This window comes from Triturus cristatus, chromosome 8, assembly GCF_964204655.1.
Source record: "Triturus cristatus chromosome 8, aTriCri1.1, whole genome shotgun sequence".
Taxonomy (NCBI): Eukaryota; Metazoa; Chordata; class Amphibia; order Caudata; family Salamandridae; genus Triturus; species Triturus cristatus.
The window spans coordinates 602,432,808-602,454,400 of NC_140591.1; the positions used below are offsets into that span (position 1 = coordinate 602,432,808).

At 47.1% G+C, this 21,593-nt stretch overlaps 1 protein-coding gene across 15 annotated transcripts in view; it reads right to left on the minus strand.

Moving 5' to 3' along the window:
* Nucleotides 1–21,593, minus strand: part of MYCBP2 (MYC binding protein 2) — a 1,771,217-nt gene that overhangs the window by 1,223,609 nt on the left and 526,015 nt on the right. For all 15 annotated transcript variants that reach the window (XM_085622060.1, XM_085622057.1, XM_085622054.1 and 12 more), the window contains one exon: nucleotides 3,557–3,691. In XM_085622060.1, coding sequence (XP_085478186.1) covers nucleotides 3,557–3,691 — 135 coding nt within the window. The remainder of the gene's footprint in view (nucleotides 1–3,556; nucleotides 3,692–21,593) is intronic.

The following is a 21,593-nucleotide window of genomic DNA, read 5'->3' on the forward strand; positions in this document are numbered from 1 at the left end:
ATGTTCGTAGCCCTTCAGTTCCGACAGATCCTTATGGTGTCTAACCTTCTCCTTTTCCAGATCCTTTGCCTTCCTCTCGGCATGTGTTTTTTTGAAGTCTCCCTCTAGGACCTCGATGTCCGATTCCTCGTGTGTCGTTTCCGCTCGTGCTCCATATTCTTCCTCGTCGCTAGAGAAACCCTGGTCTCTCAGGGAGGTTTTCTTCATTGCCTGCAACATTGTGGCGTAGTAGGCCTTTCTTTGATTTCGGCGTGTCCTTAGCGTCTACGTCAGGAACGCTGCGCAGGTCTCACAGTCCTTGTCCTGGTGATCTTCGGGCAGGCAGAGGATGCAGACGTCGTGGGGGTCGTGTTGAGAGTACTTGTGGTACGATTTCCCGACGCGAAAAGACACCCCTGCACCCAGCGCCCTGTGGCCCCCTGTGCCCAGCTCCTGGTTGCCTACCTAACCTACAGCTTCCCAACTTACCTTTCGAAGTGGTGGTCGCACCTTTAGAATCTTCGCCCCCGAGCTTGCAGCCTTTGTTCGTCTTGTAGCTTCTCCATAGAAAACCATTGAGAGCCCGATGGCTCAAAAGCACCCTGCACCCAGCCGCCAGAGTGCCCCTGGAAGTGCAACATCTAACCCAATCTACTTCCCCACTTGCCCTAAGTGACCAGGAGCCCAGCTCCCACAGCCGCATGGCCTGCTTGCCAGCAGTCACCAATCAAATGCCCCCTGCCCGCCATAGGATAACATTGGGCCTAACTCTCTCTGCACCTGGCTGCCCCTGTGCCGCTGAGGGTGTAACAACTGTAATTACCGGACCCTGGGAGACCCCCGAGTCTATGCCCGGAACCTTAACTCTGCCAGGCGAGTACTTGCCCAAAAGCCGATAACTTGATTTTCCTCCGTAGGATAACATTGCCTGGTTTTTGCCAGATTTTCTTCTGTCGATTTTTCAAACTTACAAATATTCCTTAAAAATCGCCTGTTTAACAAAAATGATTTCTTTCAACTGTTTACAGGAGATGCACCAGTGCTGAATCCAGAATCCAGCACTGAATAAGAAAAAGTAATGATAACCCTACTTACCTGCTAAGTGAATTTCCTCCCATAGGATAAAATTGGTGATTCTATGTGAAAACGTTTTTAAGTCTCAACTTTTAAAATACAATAATATACCTTAAAAAACATACCTGTAACCAAAACGTATTCACCTGTTTCCAGGAAATGTCCCAGGACTGAATATAGGATCCAGTCCTGTGGTTAGAAAAGTAATCCTAAAAGTAATTGATTGCATTTACCTATAAATTCCCATTGAGCTCAATGTTCTAATTGTGTTGCCTATTGCAACAACTTTAACTATTGCATTCGAAAGTCTATTGCCTATTGAAAGTATCTAACTAAATTATCTCATTCGGAGAAAGTATATTTTGATTCCTATTTTTGGTTCTAAAATAAAACGATATATTTTTATATACAAACCATTGGCCTAGAGTTCAGTTCTTGAGTGTGTGAGACCATTTGCTGACGGAGTGTGTACAACTAATGCTTTACACTGTCCTCTGATACTGCCTTACTGCTCGACCAAGCTACCACTTTAGAGAGTAAGGTTATATCTAACTTTAGCCTCTGCCAAACCTCTGGGGAATGTGGACTCTGTGCACACTGTACCTATTTGTGAACAGTATATACAGAGCCACTTTCTTACAACCACTAGATGGCGGAATGATGCACAGCATGTAAATCCAGAGGAGGATTCACGCTGCAAAACTATATGTGCATTACCATTACGCTCACTATCAAGCAGCATAGAATCCTGAGAAGGCTATTGCTCTATGTGCAAAGTGGAGCAAAATCTAAGGGGGTTTGTGACCTGTTTATGAACCTCAGCTTCTGAAATATGCACAAATTAAGCAGTGATCGCTTAAGTCTAATTGCTCTCTTATGAAATGACAACGATATATATGCCTGTTTTGGGCAATAAATAGAACTACGAACACTGGTTATATTTTCTGTCCTAAATTATCAATGCCTGCAGGGTCATTCACTGTCAACAAAAATTGGTGGACAGAGTCGGAAGGACAATTGTAGGCAATCTGGAGGCCATCATACCACATCAGATCGTTTGAATATTCCATGTTCATTGCAGTCTTTACCTCAACAATGCATAAAATTAACATTAATGCGGAAACAAATAAATGAGAAGATAAACAAAAATACTAAATGCCAAATAAGGACTACACGAGTGATTTATTACAATGTACACGCAAGAACATACATTAATTCTGTGAATTCAAAGATATAAACAAATGCTGCTTGTAAGAAGCTGGCTCCGTTTATACTATACCAAAAAGAGGTATAATGTGCATAAAGTCTAGTGCGTCCCCAAGGGTACTGCAGAGGTTAAAGTAGATAATACCCTACTCACAATTTAGTGGTAGCTGGGCTGACCAGTTAGGCTTATCAGAGGGTAGTGTGAATGCATTTGGTGTACGTACTCATACAAGGCAGGAATACACACTCAATGACTGACTCCATGCCAATGGTTTTAGAAAAATATTACTTTTGTAACTTTTATTTCTAGGAACCAAGTTGAACTCAGTTACAGGTAAGTAGACTTTTATGCAATACTTTCAATCATTGGCAATAAGTTTTGTATAGCATCAACAATACTTTGCATGTGCAGGACATGCTTTTCAATACAGAAAGAGATGCATTGTATGCAGGATCATACTTGGCACAATACAGTGAGAGACCAATGCAATCCTATGGGAATAAGACAAGTGAGTAATTTACAGGTAAGTAAACAGTTCTCAAGTTCAGTCTCCGGGGATTTGGGTCAACACTGGGTCTGACCAAAGTAGGTACTGCACCACCAGTGGCACTGGGGCACCCGAGTGCAGTTGTCTAGTTTCTAGTTAACACGTATTGGATCGTGTGAACGTGTACAGGAACGAATGCCAACATTTTTTTTTAAAAACAGGCAGAAACAAAATAAAACCAGCAATAAAAGGTGCAGGACCAATTCAAAGAAAAAAAAAAGTGCACCGAACAAACCATAAATAAACAGAAGAGTAGGGGGGGATATGTAACCAGGGCAGTGGCCATTAAAGTGAAAAACATACCAACAGATGGGACAAATAGCAATGTTTCACCAATGAAAAGATAAGAATTTAGAAAGGCACATGAAGGAACGAATGTAAAGCGAAGGGCATGATGAAATCCCATAGAGTAGATACAGCATGTCTAATGGAGATAGCGCATGCACTGCCTAAGCGAGACCTAAAAATTAATATCATAAATGCTCAGCAGAGGTAGCATTTGAAAAAGCACAACGTTTATTCACAGATTTGAGTTTTGAAACTAATTACTGAATCAACTATGCCATTCCAGCTGCATAAGACCTACAGGTTAAGTTTCCTTAAAGAAAAAGCAATCAATACAAACTAAATTATAATTCATAGTTGGGATTTTTATTTCACTACTTCTGGAGATTTTGCAAATACTAATATGCACATTATTTTGCCTCCTGAATACATTGCAGAAGCATGAGAATTTAGAATGCACTTACCCATCGTCCGTGGTAATGGTCGCTTGGCCATGAGAGCCACAATCGCTGCTAGGTCCAGATACTCTAGCCCAAGCAACATACCACGAGCCTGCCTGCAGGAGCACCGGTTCATCAAACATCATTGCATATTTCTCTCTATTTTAGATCAAAAAGGAAAAAGTTACATTCTGAACAAAAGCAGATAACATATGTACACCAATAGAAAGCAAAAGGCATACAATAGGATTAAAGCAACAGGGCGAAGAATGATAAAACATGTTTTTTACGAACTTTCTTACACGTTATTGGTGCATTTAGTAAATAAAGCCAACAAAAAAACAAACTTTCCTTTAGTGAATGTCACTTTTCTTTGGTCACAATAGTTCTGGTGGATACTTCATCTTTCCTCAGATTTATCTCCTTTAGAACATTCATGAGGAGTCTGACAGACATGATCAACATCACACATGGTAAAAAAAAGAGCACAAATCTGAACTCTGACATCAGTTTCTGATACTTTTCTGTGCCATTGCAATACGTGCAGCGAGTAATAAAAAAAGAGCATCAACAGCGACAATAGCACATAATACATCTACATACCTTGAAGTTGTATTACAAGTGCCACAAATTAATAACCGGAAAAGGGAGGACAGTGAAGAATCTGCAAGAAGTTTATGTAATCAGCAGAAGGAAAATGCTACTTACCAGTATGCATCTGTTCTTGGTATGTAGAGCTGCAGAGTTGTATATTTTTGCATAGACCGCCATCTGGTGTTGGGCTCGGATGTTTGCAGTTTGTTTTTGTCTTGGAAGAAGTCTTTGCAGTCACGAGGTAGGTGACTCCTCCCTAGGACGATACTGCGCATAGGCATCGACTCCATCCTTAGATTGTTTTTGCTACGAAGGGTTACGATCGAGTAGTAAGAAGTAGAAAGAGATGTCCATGTGTAATGAATCTAAATAAGATATTAATGGAACAGATAGGAGGTATCCAGGGAGGCGGGTGGGCGTATATAACTCTGCAGCTCTACATGCCAAGAACAGATGCATACTGGTAAGTAGCATTTTGCGTTCGAGGCATATGAGCTGCAGATTGTATACTTTTGCATAGACTATACAGCAGTTACCTCCTCAGCGGTGGCTACCTGTATCTGTTGCAGTGGTCTGAAAAAGTGTTCGTAATACAGCCTAGCCCACACTAGCTTGTTGTTTTGCTTGCACATCTACACAATAGTGTTTAGTGAAGGTGTGTGGTGTAGCCCAAGTTGATGCTTTGCAGATGTCATTCAGGGGAATATTCCCTAAGAATGGCATAGAAGCCCCTAGTTTGCGTGCAGAATGAGCTCTAGGGGGAATAGTTAATATGCGTTCGGCTTTAGCATAGCATAGCATATTTGGATGCATTTAACAATCCACCTTGCAATTCCTGCTTTTGAGATGAGATTGCCTTTATGGAGTGGGGAGAAAGCCACTAAGAGTTGTTTAGTCTTTCTAAAGGTTTTCGTCCTTTTGATGTAGTAGAGTAATGCTCTTTTAACTAGGGGTGGGTGGAATTTGCGTAGTCGCGCTACGCAAAACTCCGCGAAATGGTAAAAAATCTCGGCGAGCACGCAGAGTTCCGCGAACACGCGGGATTGCTCGTTACGCCAGTTCACGATACTTTTTTCCTGTTTGCGAACGCTGTTTGCGTACTTGGGGGGAAATATCTTGCAAACACGCATTTTGAAAGAGCGAACAAGCAAAAAAATTCTGCAAAGCCGTGGATCGCGGAATTTTGGGCAATTCCGCGTTCTCAGCAGGACGCGAAATTACCCAAATTCAGTGAGCGGAACAGAATTTACCGCCAGGCCTACTTTTACCGTCTAGCGTGTGGAGAGCTCTTTCTGCCACTGAGTCTGGTTGAGGGAAAAATACTGGGAGTTCAACAGACTGGTTGAGGTGGAAGGCAGATACAACTTTCGGTAAAAATTTTGGATTAGTCCGAAGAACCACTTTATTATGATGTATTTGTAAAAATGGTTCTTGTATGGTTAATGCCTGGAGTTCACTCCCTCTTCTGAGAGATGTGATAGAGACTAGAAAAGCCACTTTCCAGGTGAGAAACTGTAGTTCACATTTGAGGAGAGAGTTCAAAAGGGGGATCCATGAGTCTGGTAAGGACCACGTTTAGGTTCCACACTGGAGAGGGTGGAGCTCTGGGTGGAATTATTCGCTTAAGTCCTTCCATTAAGCTTTGATAGCAGGGACCCGAAACAAAGACAAGTGTTGTCTGTTTTGGAGATAGGCTGCTATTGCAGCGAGATGTAGCCTAATAGATGTATATGCTAGGTTACATCGTTGAAGATGCAAGAGGCAGCAGATAATGTTTTGAATAGAAGCCTCTAGTGGAGTGATTTTGTTATTTGTGCAGTAAATGGCAAATTGTTTCCAGTTTGCTGCATAGCATGCCCTAGTGGTAGGACGTCTAGCTTCTCTAATTATGTTCATACAGTCTGGCGGTAGATTGAGGTAGCCAAACACTAAGACCTCAGGTGCCAGATCGCAAGGTTGAGTTGATTGGGATCTGGATGTCTTATCTCTCCATGGTTCTGAGTGAGAAGCATGGGTGATGGGCGTAGCTTTTGATGAGGAACTACTGATAGTTCCAATCGGGTTGTGAACCATGGTTGTCGAGCCCATGTTGGAGCAACCAGGATCATTGTGAGGGAGTGCAGCTTGAGTCTCCGAACCACTAACGGAATGAGTAGGATAGGTGGAAAAGCGTAAGCAAATCTGCCTAACCAGTTCATCCATAGCACATTGCCTTTGGACAATGGGTGTGTATACCTGGAAGCGAAGGTTGGGCATTTTGAGTTTTGGTGGGTAGCGAACAGATCTATTTTTGGATGGCCCCACATATGAAAGAATGGAAGCAGAACTTGAGGATGAAGTTCCCAGTCGTGGATTTGCTGAGTTTGGTGACTTACCAGATCCGTGATCTGATTGTGTACACCTGGGAGGTGTTCTGCAAGGATATATTTTCTTTGTGGAATGCCCCATCTCCATATGTTTTGAGCTAGGTGTTATATCTGTAGCGAGTGCGTTCCCCCTTGCTTTTGTATATAGTACATAGCTGTCATGTTGTCTGTACGGACCAGGACAGCTTTGCCTATGAGGTGGAGTTGAAAAGCATTCAACACAAGGAAAATTGCAAACAGTTCCAGGTAGTTTATGTGGAATTGTTTTTGATGTGGTGTCCACATACCCTGAATGGTTTGAAGATGAGCTCCCCAGCCGGTGCGCAGTGAGTCTGCTGTTAGCTGTCTGCAGTCTGTGGAACCAGGTCGAGGAACGGCCGCCCTTTGGAAAGGTTTTGTGTGTTCCACCACTGCAGAGCGATGGGTGCGGTCATCCACCAACACCAGATCTGTCAGCTGACCTTGAGCCTGGTTCCACTGACGTGCCAAACATTCCTGTAAGTGACTCATCTGGAGTCTTGCATAAGGGACGAAGAGAATGCTTGAGGCCATCATCCCGATTAACTGCATGAACACTGGCACTGGTAATGAGTGTTGAGGCTGACATTTCTGGAGTAGAGCCTGTATGGTGCTTATCCTGACTGGATTGGGATATGCTAGGGCTTTTGTAGTGTTTATTGTAGCCCCTAAGTACTGTTGTATGCTGGACGGTTGGAGATGGGATTTGGAAAGGTTCACTATGAATCCCAAGCAGTGAAGCAGTTGAATTGTGTTGTGTGTGTGTGTTGCACACAGCTGCTGTGTGTGAGAAAGTTCCCTCTTTCTTGCATGGTATGCCCCCACTTTTTGCTAAATTGCTGAATGTACTTTGATTAAGTGTACCCTGGACTCCTGCCAGTCAGGTGCCCAGGGCCTATGTTCCTTCCTTAAACACACAAACTCCAAATTGGCAAACCCTGGCCACATGTCAGCCCCTAGTAAATGGTACCCTAGGTACCCAGGGCCTTGTGACCAGGGAAGGCCCCTAAGGGCTGCAGCACTCATTGTGCCACCCTTAGGGGCCCTGTACCCTTACACACACACACTGCCTTTGCAGGCTGAGTGTCTGGGTGCAGGACAAAATGAAGAGTCGACATGGCACACATCCCTGTGTGCCATGCCCAACACCCACACTGCCAAGGCATAGGTCAGTCACCCCTCTGGCTGGGTGCCTTATGGCCATGGTGTGGGCACAGGAGCAGGAGCCCTGTGCCCCTACAGTACCCAGGTCCATTCCCGGGCACTGTAAGTGCAGTGCTGCCATTTAAGAGTACATGGTGCTGAGAGCTCGTCAAACACGAGCTCCACAGCACCATAATGGCAACACTAAAGACTGGGAAGTTTGGTATCAAACTTCTCAGCACATTAAACCCACACTGATGCCAGTGTGAGATTTAATGTACCAAGCACCCCAGAGGGCATCTTAGAGATGCCCCCTTACAACTAACCTACAATCCACGTCTGCTCTGAGGCTGCCCAGGCTGCCACACAGCAGACACGTTGCTGGACCCCTGGGTGGGAGAGCCCCTGCTCTCCCGGGCCTGCAACAATGCACATCCTGGGTGAGGTGATAAATCTCCTCCCCCAGGATGAGCAAAGGGAAGCTTCAAAGGCCTGCCGCCTCTAGGAGTTTCCCCAGGCCACTGCAACCCCCCACTCTGGCGGGAAGCTTGGCCGGAAACCCCATACAAGGACAGGGGATGTGCCAGCCTGCCCACCCCACCCCTCAGGTGGGGGAGGCGAGGTGAAGCACATCTCCGGGCTCTCGCCATCTTGAAGATGGGAGGCCCTACCCTATCAGGATTAGGCTACTGCCCCCCTCCCACAGGAAAGGGGCAGGATAGGGGGTGTACCCACCCCAGGACAAGGACCCATTGGTCCCTGACCTTCACCTACCTGTAACGCCCCTAAATCTAGTATTTAGGGGCACCCTGAACCTTCCTTCCCCAGATTCCAGATTCTGAAACTGCAAGAAGAGCGAGAAGAAAAGAAGACCTGCCCTGCAGCTGCAAAGGAGAGGGAGACACCAACTGCTTTGGCCCCAGCCCTACCGCCCTGTCGACCTCGGACTTGCTCCTGCTCCATACCCGGCATCTCTTGTGGCCAGCAACCTCAGAAACCCCGGAGGACCTGGCTACCTTTGAGCTCTAATCCCCTGGGACTCCCATGAGTAGAGGCTCTACTCAGAACCTACCTTTCACCCCTGGCAGCAGCCCGGAACCGCGATCCCAGCCCACTCTGCACCCGCCAAGCCTGGCCGCTGCCGGAGTGAACTAAACCCACGAGGACGACCCCACGGCGACTGTGACCCCGAGTCCGGCACCAAAGGACCCCCCTCGACTATCCTGAAGAAGCTTGCAGCCTCAGAACAGAGTGCCACCCCAACCGCGATCAACAAGAGGGTAAGATTTCCGACATCAAAAGGCACCCCTGCACCCGGCGCCCCACGGCCCTCTGTGCCCAATCCCGGGGTACCTACCTATCCTCCAACTACCCAACTTACCCCTCGAAGTGGTGGTGGCACCCGAAGAGTCCTCGTCCCCGAGCCTGCAGTCTTTTTCCAAACCGGAGATTTCCCATAGAAATCAATAGAGCGCCCGACGGCTCAAAAGCACCCTGCAGCCAGCCGCCCGAGTGACCCTGGCAGTGAAAACTCTACTCTAACCTACTTCCCCACTTGCCCTGAGTAAGTGACCAGGAGCCCAGCTCCCACAGCCGCATGGCTTGCCCGACAGCAGCCACCGACCCAGGCCCCCCTATCCCTCATAGGATAACATTGGGCCTAACTCTCTGCACCCGGCCGTCCTGAAACCGCTGAGGGTGAACTGACTGTACTTACCTGACACTGGGGGACCCCTGAGTCTATGCCCAGAACTTCAATTCTGCCAGTCGAATACTTACCCTTAAACCGCTAACTTCATTTTCCTCATAGGGTAACATTGACTGGCTTTTTCTTGGAAAATCTTCCAAGTGTGAACTTTTCAAAACTCAAAATATTCACCAAAAATCAGCCGAGTACCAAAAACGAATTTACTCACCTGCTCTTAGGTGAACTCCCAGTGCTGGATCTTGGTGCCCAGCACTGACTCTGAAAAGTACCCACAACTATACTTACCTTTAACTCCTTTTTCTTCCATAGGAAACGATTGTCTGCTTTTCTGTGAAATTTCTTTCAAGTGTTGATTTCTGCAATTTCTAAATATTCCTCAAAAATCGTATAACATCTGAAAACGTAATTACTTACCTGTTTTGGATAAATGTCCCAGTACTGAGTCTAGACACCCAGTACTGGATTACAAAAGTAACGATAACCTACTGTACCTGTAACCTACATTTCCTTCCATAGGGAATCATTGATTGTTTGCTCTGAAATATTTTCTAAGTGCTCACTTTTGAAATAGCTAAATATTAAAAATCATTACAGTACCAAAGTCGACTTTTAACAGCTGATTCTGAGAACTGACCCAGGACTGGATCTAGGATCCAAGCCTGGAATTACAAAAGTAATCTACAAAGTAATCTTTTGCATATAATCTGAATTTATCATTGGTCTCAATGTATTGTGTTTAGAAATAGAGTTGCCTACTGCAACTATTTGTAACTGTTTACTAAAAAGTCAATTGCATATACAAAAGTATTTTTATGAAACATCTCCTGTCGAGAAAATATATTTTAATTCCAAGTGTTGGTTCTAAAATAAAACAAGCATATATTTTTTTTATACAAACCATTGGCCTAGAGTTCAGTCATTGAGTGTGTGGAACTATTTGCTAACTGGGTGTGTACAACAAATGCTTTACACGTCCTCGGATACTGCCTTACTGCTCGACCAGGCTACCACTTTGGAGAGTAAGGTTATATCTAACTTTAACCTCTGTTAAACCCTTGGGGTCTGTGGACTCTGTACACCCTGTACCTATTAAGGAACAGTATATACAGAGCCACTTTCTCACATTGGTGGATCAGCGGTGAGATACAAACTTGCATTTGTTGGACTACTTGGTTACCATCTGACCACACGACAGAACTCCTAAAAATTGCCTTTAGAATTCTGATTGGTCTTTCCAAAATTACTAAAAGTCTTGCTAGGGCCTTGCTTAAGTCCCATTAGAATTTTAGAAAAATAAAAGTCACTATAGTCAGGGTAGAGGGTTAGAACTGTCAGGTTAGAATGTCTCAAACAAACCCAGCTATTAGTGATAATAATAACATGGACCTGGTGGAGGAGCTCGACCTCACACCTTACTTACACTTGTCTTTCAAGGAATTGAGGTCCTTATGCAAACTTAAAAATTTACAAATGGGCCTGCATCCAACCAAACTAGGGCTCCAGGATCTCTTGGCTGAGTATGCTAAGGACCACCCATCTGAACATGGTGATGGCCAGTCAGATGAGGAAAGGGAAGCAGAGGAGGTTGACAACAACCCCCCCATGCTATTTCCTAGGGAGGAGAGGGCACCCATACCCTCCAATCCAAGGATTAGCATCTGGGGACCTAGAGACTACACAGGTGGCTCTGGTCCCAGAGAGAACACTGGGGGACCCCCCAGTGAAGCGGACAGCCTTGTGAGGCTGGCCAAAAGATTAGAGCTAGAGTCCAGGCTCCTGGCTCTAGAAAAAGAAAGGAGAGAGATGGGTTTAGCACCCATCAATGGTGGCAGCAATAATAAAAATAAGGATAGGGAGGAAACTTCTGACCTTAAAATCCCCAAAGGGATTGTTCCTAAATTTGAGGAAGGTGATGATATCACCAAATGGTTCACAGCCTTTGAGAGGGCTTGTGATATCAGAAAAGTGAAGAACCTCTCTGGGGGGCACTCCTGTGGGAACTGTTCTCTGGTAACTGCAGAGACAGGCTTCTGACCCTTTCTGGGCCAGAGGCAGGATCCTATGACCTCATGAAGAAAGCTCTGATTGAGGGATTTGGATTCACCACTGAGGAGTATAGAATTAGATTCAGGGGGGCTCACAAAACCCAGACCCAGTCCTGGATTGATTTTGTAGATTTCTCAGTGAAGACACTGGATGGTTGGTTAGATGGACATGGTGTGCAGGATTTTAATGGATTGTACAATTTATTCATGAAGGAACATATTTTGAGTAACTGCACAAATGAAAAGTTGCATCAGCATTTGGTAGACCTAGGTCTAATTTCTCCCCAAGAATTGGGAAAGAAGGCAGACCACTGGGTCAAGACTAGGGTGACTAAGACAACCACTGGGGGTGACCAGAAGAAAGTGGTCCCAAAACCTCCCCAGGGGAAAGGTGGTGAGAATCCCCAAGATAAAAAGTTTGAGTCTTCCAAAGGGCCCTAAAAACCTGTTCAGGTGGGTGGGACCCAAACTACTCCCTATGTGCCCCAACCATATAGGGGGAAGAACTTTGATCCCTTAAAGGCCTGGTGTAATACCTGTAAAAAGCAGGGACACCTAACTGTAGCTTGCCCCCAAAACAAAGCCCCTAAGGCACCCAGTACAGCTACTCCTGGGGCAGCAAGCATACAAATGGGATCAGAGGTGTACCCTGAGCAAATCTGGGAACACACTGAAGCCAGTCTAGTCTCCTTGGGAGAAGTGGAGTTTGCCACTGTAGCTGTGTGGCCCCCCAACTTAAAGAAATACTTGCAGTACCCCTGGGTGAATTGAACTAGGGTAGAAGCTCTGAGGGATACAGGTGCCAGTGTCACTATGGTGAAAGACACACTGGTTTCCCCTGGGCAATACTTGATTGGGAAGTCTTACCCAGTCACCAACGCTGACAGTGTCACCACTAGCCATCCCATGGCCATGGTAACATTGAGCTGGGGGGGGGGTTACTGGCCTGAAACAGGTAGTGGTCTCTCCAAAGTTGCCAGCTGCCTGTCTGCTTGGAAATGATCTGGAAACCTCAGCCCGGGCTGAGGTTGAACTGAAGGCCCATGCAGCCATGCTGGGCATCCCTGAATTGGTGTGTGTGCAAACCAGAGCACAGAGCAAGAGGATGGGTGAAAAAGTAGGTCTGGAGCCTGGAATAATGGCCCAGCCAACCAAGAGAAGAGGAAAGAAGACTGGGGAATGAGCTTCTACACAGCAAACCATTCAGGACCCCTCTCCCCAGGGAGAGGATTTGGATACCCCTGAGGGAACTGAGTCCATGGAGCTTGACCCTTACCAGGTTGAACTCTTGGGCCCAGGGGGACCCTCTAGGGAAGAGCTGTGCCAGGGTCAGCGAGACTGTCCCACTCTTGAAAGCCTGAGGCAGCAAGCTGTTTCAGAAGCCAGGGGAGATGTCAGTGGTACCCACAGAGCTTATTGGGAAGAGGGATTACTGTATGCTGAGGCAAGAAACCCCACTCCTGGAGCCACCAGGAGGGTGGTAGTGCCACAGAAGTACAGGGAGTTCCTCCTAACTTTGGCTCATGACATCCCCCTGGCTGGACATCTGGGGCAATCCAAAAGTTGGGAAAGGCTAGTGAGTCACTTCTACTGGCCCCAGATGCACCAAAAGGTGAAGGAGTTTGTCAGCTCCTGTGTCACCTGTCAGGCCAGTGGCAAGACAGGTGGCCACCCAAAGGTCCCCCTCATTCCACTACCAGTGGTGGGGGTCCCCTTTGAAAGGGTAGGAGTGGACATTGTGGGTCCACTTGAGCCACCCACAGCCTCAGGGAACAAATTTATTCTAGTGGTAGTGGATCATGCCACTAGGTACCCTGAAGCAATTCCCCTTAGGACTACTACAGCTCCTGCAGTAGCCAAGGCCCTCCTGGGTGTCTTCACCAGGGTGGGTTTTCCTAAAGAGGTGGTTTCAGACAGAGGTTCCAACTTCATGTCTGCTTACCTAACACACATGTGGAAGGAGTGTGGGGTGCAGTATAAGTTTACTACCCCCTACCACCCACAAACCAATGGCCTTGTTGAGAGATTCAACAAGACATTTAAAGGTATGATCATGGGGCTCCCTGAAAAACTCAAAAGGAGATGGGATGTCCTGTTACCATGCCTGCTTTTCGCTTACAGAGAAGTGCCACAGAAGGGAGTAGGTTTCTCACCCTTTGAACTTCTGTTTGGTCATCCTGTAAGGGGACCACTTTGTCTTGTAAAAGAGGGCTGGGAGAGGCCTCTTCAAGAACCCAAACAAGACATAGTGGACTATGTGCTTGGCCTAAGGTCCAGAATGGCTGAGTACATGGAAAAAGCATCCAAGAACCTTGAGGCCAGCCAGGAGCTCCAGAAGCACTGGTATGACCAAAAAGCTGCACTGGTTGAATTTCAACCTGGGCAACAGGTGTGGGTTTTGGAGCCAGTGGCACCAAGGGCTCTCCAAGATAAATGGAGTGGCCCTTACCCTATCCTAGAAAGAAAGAGTGAGGTCACCTATCTAGTTGACCTGGGCACTAGCAGGACACCCAAGAGGGTCATCCATGTGAACCGCCTCAAGCTCTACAATGACAGGGCTGACATCACCATGCTGATGGTGACTGATGAGGAGCAGGAAGCAGAGAGTGAACCTCTCCCTGACCTCCTCTCTTACAGCCCAAAGGATGGGTCAGTGGATGGTGTGATCTTATCAGACACCCTCTCTGCCCAACAGCAGACTGACTGCAAGCAAGTCTTGCAGCAGTATGCTAGCCTCTTCTCCCTGACCCCTGGTCTGACCAACTGGTGTACCCATGATGTGGACACTGGTGACAGTGCACCTGTCAAAAACAAAATCTATCGACAGTCAGACCAGGTCAAGGAGAGCATCAAAGCTGAGGTCAGCAAGATGCTGGAGTTAGGGGTCATTGAACCCTCTGAGAGCCCCTGGGCCAGCCCAGTGGTTCTAGTCCCCAAACCTCATCAACAGGGTGAAAAGAGAGAGATGAGGTTCTGTGTGGACTATAGAGGGCTCAACTCTGTCAAGACAGATGCTCACCCTATCCCAAGAGCAGATGAACTGATAGATAAATTAGGGGCTGCCCAATTCCTCAGTACCTTTGACTTAACTGCAGGGTATTGGCAGATTGGCATGGCCCCAGGAGCAAAAGAGAAAACAGCATTCTCCACCCCTGATGGACATTATCAGTTTACTGTGATGCCCTTTGGGTTAAAGAATGCCCCTGCCACTTTCCAGAGGATGGTGAACCATGTCCTGGCTGGGCTGGAGTCCGTTAGTGCAGCTTATCTTGATGATATTGCTGTCTTTAGCTCCACCTGGCAGGATCACCTGATCCACCTTGGAAAAGTTTTAGAGGCCCTGCACAATGCAGGCCTCACTATCAAGGCATCCAAATGCCAGATAGGGCAGGGCACTGTGGTGTACTTGGGCCACCTTGTAGGTGGAGGCCAGGTACAGCCCTTACAACCTAAGATCCAGGCCATCATGGACTGGATAGCTCCAACAACCCAGACCCAAGTCAGGGCATTCCTTGGCTTGACTGGATATTACAGGAGGTTTGTGAAGGGATTTGGGTCCATTGTGACCCCCCTCACAGAACTCACCTCCAAGAAAATGCCCAAGAAAGTGAACTGGACAGTTAGTTGCCAAAAGGCTTTGACACCCTGAAAGAAGCAATGTGCTCAGCACCAATTCTAAAAGCTCCAGATTATGCCAAGCAGGTCATAGTGCAGACTGATGCCTCTGAGCTAGGGATAGGAGCGGTCCTATCCCAGACCAATGATGAAGGCCAAGACCAACATGTAGCTTTTATAAGCAGGAGGCTACTCCCCAGAGAGCAGCGTTGGAGTGCCATTGAGAGGGAGGCCTTTGCTGTGGTTTGGTCCCTGAAGAAGTTGAGGCCATACCTGTTTGGTACTCACTTCCTGGTTCAAACTGACCACAGACCTCTCAGATGACTAATGCAGATGAAAGGGGAAAATCCAAAGCTATTAAGGTGGTCCATCTCCCTACAGGGAATGGACTTTGAAGTGGAACATAGACCAGGGACTGCCCATGCCAATGCAGATGGACTTTCCAGGTTCTTCCACTTAGACAATGAAGACTCCATAGGACAAGGTTAGTCTCATCACCTTTCGTTTGGGGGGGGGGGGGGGGGGGGGGGAGGTTGTGTGAGAAAGTGCCCTCTTTCTTGCATGGTATGCCCCCACTTTTTGCTAAATTGCTGAATGTACTTTGACTGAGTGTACCCTGGACCCCTGCCAATCAGGTGCCCAGGGCCTATGTTCCTTCCTTAAACACAAAAACTCCAAATTGGGAAACCCTGGCCACATGTCAGCCCCTAGTAAATGGTACCCTAGGTACCCAGGGCCTTGTGACCAGGGAAGGCCCCCAAGGGCTGCAGCACTCATTGTGCCACCCTTAGGGGCCCTGTACCCTTACACACACACACTGCCTTTGCAGGCTGAGTGTCTGGGTGCAGGACAAAATGAAGAGTCGACATGGCACACATCCCTGTGTGCCATGCCCAACACCCACACTGCCAAGGCATAGGTCAGTCACCCCTCTGGCTGGGTGCCTTATGCCCATGGTGTGGGCACAGGAGCAGGAGCCCTGTGCCCCTACAGTACCCAGGTCCATTCCCGGGCACTGTAAGTGCAGTGCTGCCATTTAAGAGTACATGGTGCTGTGAGCTCGTCAAACACGAGCTCCACAGCACCATAATGGCAACACTAAAGACTGGGAAGTTTGGTATCAAACTTCTCAGCACATTAAACCCACACTGATGCCAGTGTGAGATTTAACGTACCAAGCACCCCAGAGGGCATCTTAGAGATGCCCCCTTACAACTAACCTACAATCCACGTCTGCTCTGAGGCTGCCCAGGCTGCCACACAGCAGACACGTTGCTGGACCCCTGGGTGGGAGAGCCCCTGCTCTCCCGGGCCTGCAACAATGCACATCCTGGGTGAGGTGAGAAATTTCCTCCCCCAGGATGAGCAAAGGGAAGCTTCAAAGGCCTGCCGCCTCTAGGAGTTTCCCCAGGCCACTGCAACATCCCACTCTGGCGGGAAGCTTAGCTGGAAACCCCATACAAGGACAGGGGATGTGCCAGCCTGCCCACCCCACCCCTCAGGTGGGGGAGGCGAGGTGAAACACATCTCCGGGCTCTCGCCATCTTGAAGATGGGAGGCCCTACCCTATCAGGATTAGGCTACTGCCCCCCTCCCACAGGAAAGGGGCAGGATAGGGGGTGTACCCACCCCAGGACAAGGACCCATTGGTCCCTGACCTTCACCTACCTGTAACGCCCCTAAATCTAGTATTTAGGGGCACCCTGAACCTTCCTTCCCCAGATTCCGAAACTACAAGAAGAGCGAGAAGAAAAGAAGACCTGCCCTGCAGCTGCGAGGGAGACACCAACTGCTTTGGCCCCAGCCCTACCGGCCTGTCGACCTCGGACTTGCTCCTGCTCCAAACCCATCAGCCCCTGTGGCCAGCAACCTCAGAAACCCCGGAGGACCTGGCTACCTTTGAGCTCTAATCCCCTGGGACTCCCATGAGTAGAGGCTCTACTCAGAACCTACCTTTCACCCCTGGCAGCAGCCCGGAACCGCGATCCCAGCCCACTCTGCACCCGCCAAGCCTGGCCGGTGCCGGAGTGAACTAAACCCACGAGGACGACCCCACGGCGACTGTGACCCCGAGTCCGGCACCCAAGGACCCCCCTCGACTATCCTGAAGAAGCTTGCAGTCTCAGAACAGAGTGCCACCCCAACCGTGATCAACAAGAGGGTAAGATTTCCGACATCAAAAGGCACCCCTGCACCCGGCGCCCCACGGCCCTCTGTGCCCAATCCCGGGGTACCTACCTATCCTCCAACTACCCAACTTATCCCTCAAAGTGGTGGTGGCACCCGAAGAGTCCTCGTCCCCGAGCCTGCAGTCTTCTTCCAAACCGGAGATTTCCCACAGAAATCAATAGAGCGCCCGACGGCTCAAAAGCACCCTGCAGCCAGCCGCCCGAGTGGCCCTGGCAGTGAAAACTCTACTCTAACCTACTTCCCCACTTGCCCCGAGTAAGTGACCAGGAGCCCAGCTCCCACAGCCGCGTGGCTTGCCCGACAGCAGCCACCGACCCAGGCCCCCCTATCCCTCATAGGATAACATTGGGCCTACCTCTCTCTGCACCCGGCCGTCCTGAAACCGCTGAGGGTGAACTGACTGTACTTACCTGACACTGGGGGACCCCTGAGTCTATGCCCAGAACTTCAACTCTGCCAGTCGAATACTTACCCTTAAACCGCTAACTTCATTTTCCTCATAGGGTAACATTGACTGGCTTTTTCTTGGAAAATCTTCTAAGTGTGAACTTTTCAAAACTCAAAATATTCACCAAAAATCAGCCGAGTACCAAAAACGAATTTACTCACCTGCTCTTAGGTGAACTCCCAGTGCTGGATCTTGGTGCCCAGCACTGACTCTGAAAAGTACCCACAACTATACTTACCTTTAACTCCTTTTTCTTCCATAGGAAACCATTGACTGCTTTTCTGTGAAATGTCTTCTAAGTGTTGATTTCTGCAATTTCTAAATATTCCTCAAAAATCGTATAACATCTGAAAACGTAATTACTTACCTGTTTTGGATAAATGTCCCAGTACTGAGTCTAGACACCCAGTACTGGATTACAAAAGTAACGATAACCTACTGTACCTGTAACCTACATTTCCTTCCATAGGGAATCATTGTTTGCTCTGAAATAAAAGTGCTCACTTTTGAAATAGCTAAATATTAGTTAAAAATCATTACAGTACCAAAGTCGACTTTCAACAGCTGATTCTGAGAACTGACCCAGGACTGGATCTAGGATCCAAGCCTGGAATTACAAAAGTAATCTACAAAGTAATCTGTTGCATATAATCTGAATTTATCATTGGTCTCAATGTATTGTGTTTAGAAATAGAGTTGCCTACTGCAACTATTTGTAACTGTTTACTAAAAAGTCAATTGCATATACAAAAGTATTTTTATGAAACATCTCCTGTCGAGAAAATATATTTTAATTCCAAGTGTTTGTTCTAAAATAAAATAAGCATTTATTTTTTTTAAACAAATCATTGGCCTAGAGTTCAGTCATTGAGTGTGTGGAACTATTTGCTGACTGGGTGTGTACAACAAATGCTTTACACGTCCTCTGATACTGCCTTACTGCTCGACCAGGCTACCACTTTGGAGAGTAAGGTTATATCTAACTTTAACCTCTGTTAAACCCTTGGGGTCTGTGGACTCTGTACACCCTGTACCTATTAAGGAACAGTATATACAGAGCCACTTTCTCACACTGTGTGATTTGGCTTTTAAGAGCCAGTCGCCCAGATAAGGGAAGACATGAATGTGCTGTCTCCTTAAGTGGGCTGCAACTACTGCGAGGCACTTGGTGAAGACTCTGGGTGTTGTAGTGACCCCGAACGGGAGGACTTTGAATTGGTAGTGTTGACCATCTACCACATAACTAAGATATTTCCTGTGAGCTGGGTGAATGGGAATATGGAACTAGACATCCTTGAGATCCAGAGTGGAGAGAATGTCTCCCTGTTGAATTAGCGGGGGCACCTGTGGAAGTGGTCTGACTGAATGTAGAAGTTAAGCGGTCTGTGGTCCAGTATGGGCCTGAGAGAGCCCTCCTTTTTGGGAATAAGGAAGTAGAGAGAGTAAACCCCTGTGCCTTGATGAGGCAAGGGGACTGGTTCTATTGCATGTTTTTGTAATTGACAGAGAACCTCCTGTTTGAGAAGTGTGAGATCTTCTAAGGACATCAAACGCTGTCGGGAAGGAATGTTTGTGGGGGTGGAAGTGAGTTCCAGGCAATAACCATACTGGATAATTTGTCTTACCCACTTGTCTGTTGTGATGGAATTCCAGACAGGTAAGAACGGTGATAGATGTCCCCCGACAGGAGTGGGATGATCGGGGGAAGTGGAGGAAGTCACTGTTAAGTGGTAGGGGAGGTGCGGCTATTGTTGCCGCGACCTCTGCCTTTATTATTGTTGCCTCTGTATCCTCCACGAAAGTATCCTTTGGAGGATGTTTGAGTGGGGCTCTTGTAAGAGGAAGAGGGCTGTTCTGAACCCATGGTTTTTGAGCCGGCTCTGTAGAAAGAGCGGCGAAAGGAGCCTCTAGGGTAAGGGAGCTGTAACGCCCCCCACAGACTTAGTCTCTGTATCCTTCTTCATCTTTTCTAGGGATGAGTCAACTGTACGCCCGAAAAGATGTTCCTGATCAAACAGCTGATTTAAAATAGCAGTTTGAACCTCCTGCTCGAATCCAGAAACCCGGAGCCAGACGTGTCTGCGCAGAAGACACTAGTGTTAATTGCGCGAGATGCGGTATCTGCCTCATCCAACGCACATTTAATTGAGGTGTTTGTACTCAATTTTCCCTCTTGGATAAGGTCGTTGGCCTTTTGTTAATACTGGTCAGGAAGGTGTTCCATCATCTTTTCAAGCTTGTCGTAGTGAGCCTTGTCGTAGCTGGCCAATAAAGCTTGTGCATTGGCAATCCGCCAATGGTTTGCAACCTGTGACGCAACGAGTTTCCCTGATGCGTCAATTAATTTGGATTCCCTATCGGGGGGTGGGGGCGGGGTGCTGCCTGTAACCTGTGAGTTTGCCCGCTTGCGTCCATTAGTGACCACAAGGGAATCCAAGGGAATTTGACCTTTAATATAAATTGGGTCATTAGGAGCTGAATTGCATTTTTTATCCACCCTGGGATTGAGAACCCTAGCCCTGACTAGGTCCTTAAAAACTTCTGGTGCATGTTTTAACAATGCCTTTTAACATGGCCAGTGTGCTTGCTGATTTTTGCCAGGGTGCGAAAGTTTCCAGCAAACAAATTCCTCTAATGGGGCACAATGCAAGGAGACCCCATGGTACTGGGCAGCCCAGTTGATTAGTTGTGCGAACCCAGTGTTGTCATCTGGTGGCGACGGCTTACATGGATAGAAATCCGGGTCATTATGTGGGTCGGCGTCTGTATTGTAGTCGTGCCACAGGTCTGTGTCATGTGGGATGGTATGTGAATCATCATTATCATCCCGTAGTGGATCTGGAGCCCCACCCATGTTATCGTCAGTATCTGGTGTCTGAGGTGAACATATAGGGTGTGGGGAGTGTGGTGGAGAAATCAATGGCAGTGTGTTAACCGGAGAAGGAGAAGGAGGTGGGGAAGTGTTATTGCCCATGTCCTGTCTCTTGGGAGGTATTGGAGGTTCCTCAGAAGTGTCCAGTTTCCTCTTTTTTGTAGGCTTGGTGCCTAGTTTGCCTGTGTTCGGATCAATAAACAAAGTCTTTTGTTTTGAGTCAGGAATAGCAGGTGTAGACTATGTGGGCAAAAATGATGCAACATTTTCAAACAACAGGGCATCATGAGAATGATTTGACATGGTCAGTGATCGAAAAAATGCCGAACACATGTAGCGAAAAATAAATTTTAAAACCAGAACAATGGATATACCGCCTGTCCAGTTCAGTACATGGGTTAAATGAGGAAATCCCATGGACAATGCTAATGTAATCCTTTTTACATTTACAGGCTGAAGTAAACAAAGAAAAAACAATGACAATGACAAGAAACCTATAACTGAGTGTAGGAGGTGTGGTAAATAAAAAAAGAAAAAAAAAACATGAATGGACTTAATACTGAAAGACCACCAGACCCCATTACTATTGACCAAAAAGTAACACCTATCCATGGTGGGGAATATAATGTGTATAATCTTTTTTAACGATTCCATACACATCTCAGTAGAAAAGGGAATTATAATAGATTTTGTAAAGCCAGACTGTATAGATCCCGATGGTTTGGTTTTTACCAGACCGTCATACAGCTGGACGCCTGGAGTTGACATCCTGATAAAACTTTGTTTCCATAGATGCACATAAAACTGTACAAGGGGTGGATTAGACTAAACACCAAATACCCCAAAATAGTCTTATGTAAATAATGTGCGAAATGCAATGAATTTCGGAACCATTGGGTAAAAAGAACATTAGTCTGCAAATGAAAGCATTACATACAAATGAATAAACAAAGAACTCCGTGAAAAACAGGGGTGGATTACATGAGAATAGACTACATTTCTCAGTAGGTAATGCTCTTCCGGGGCGCCGGCAGGGAACATTGACGCCCAATGTAATGACCG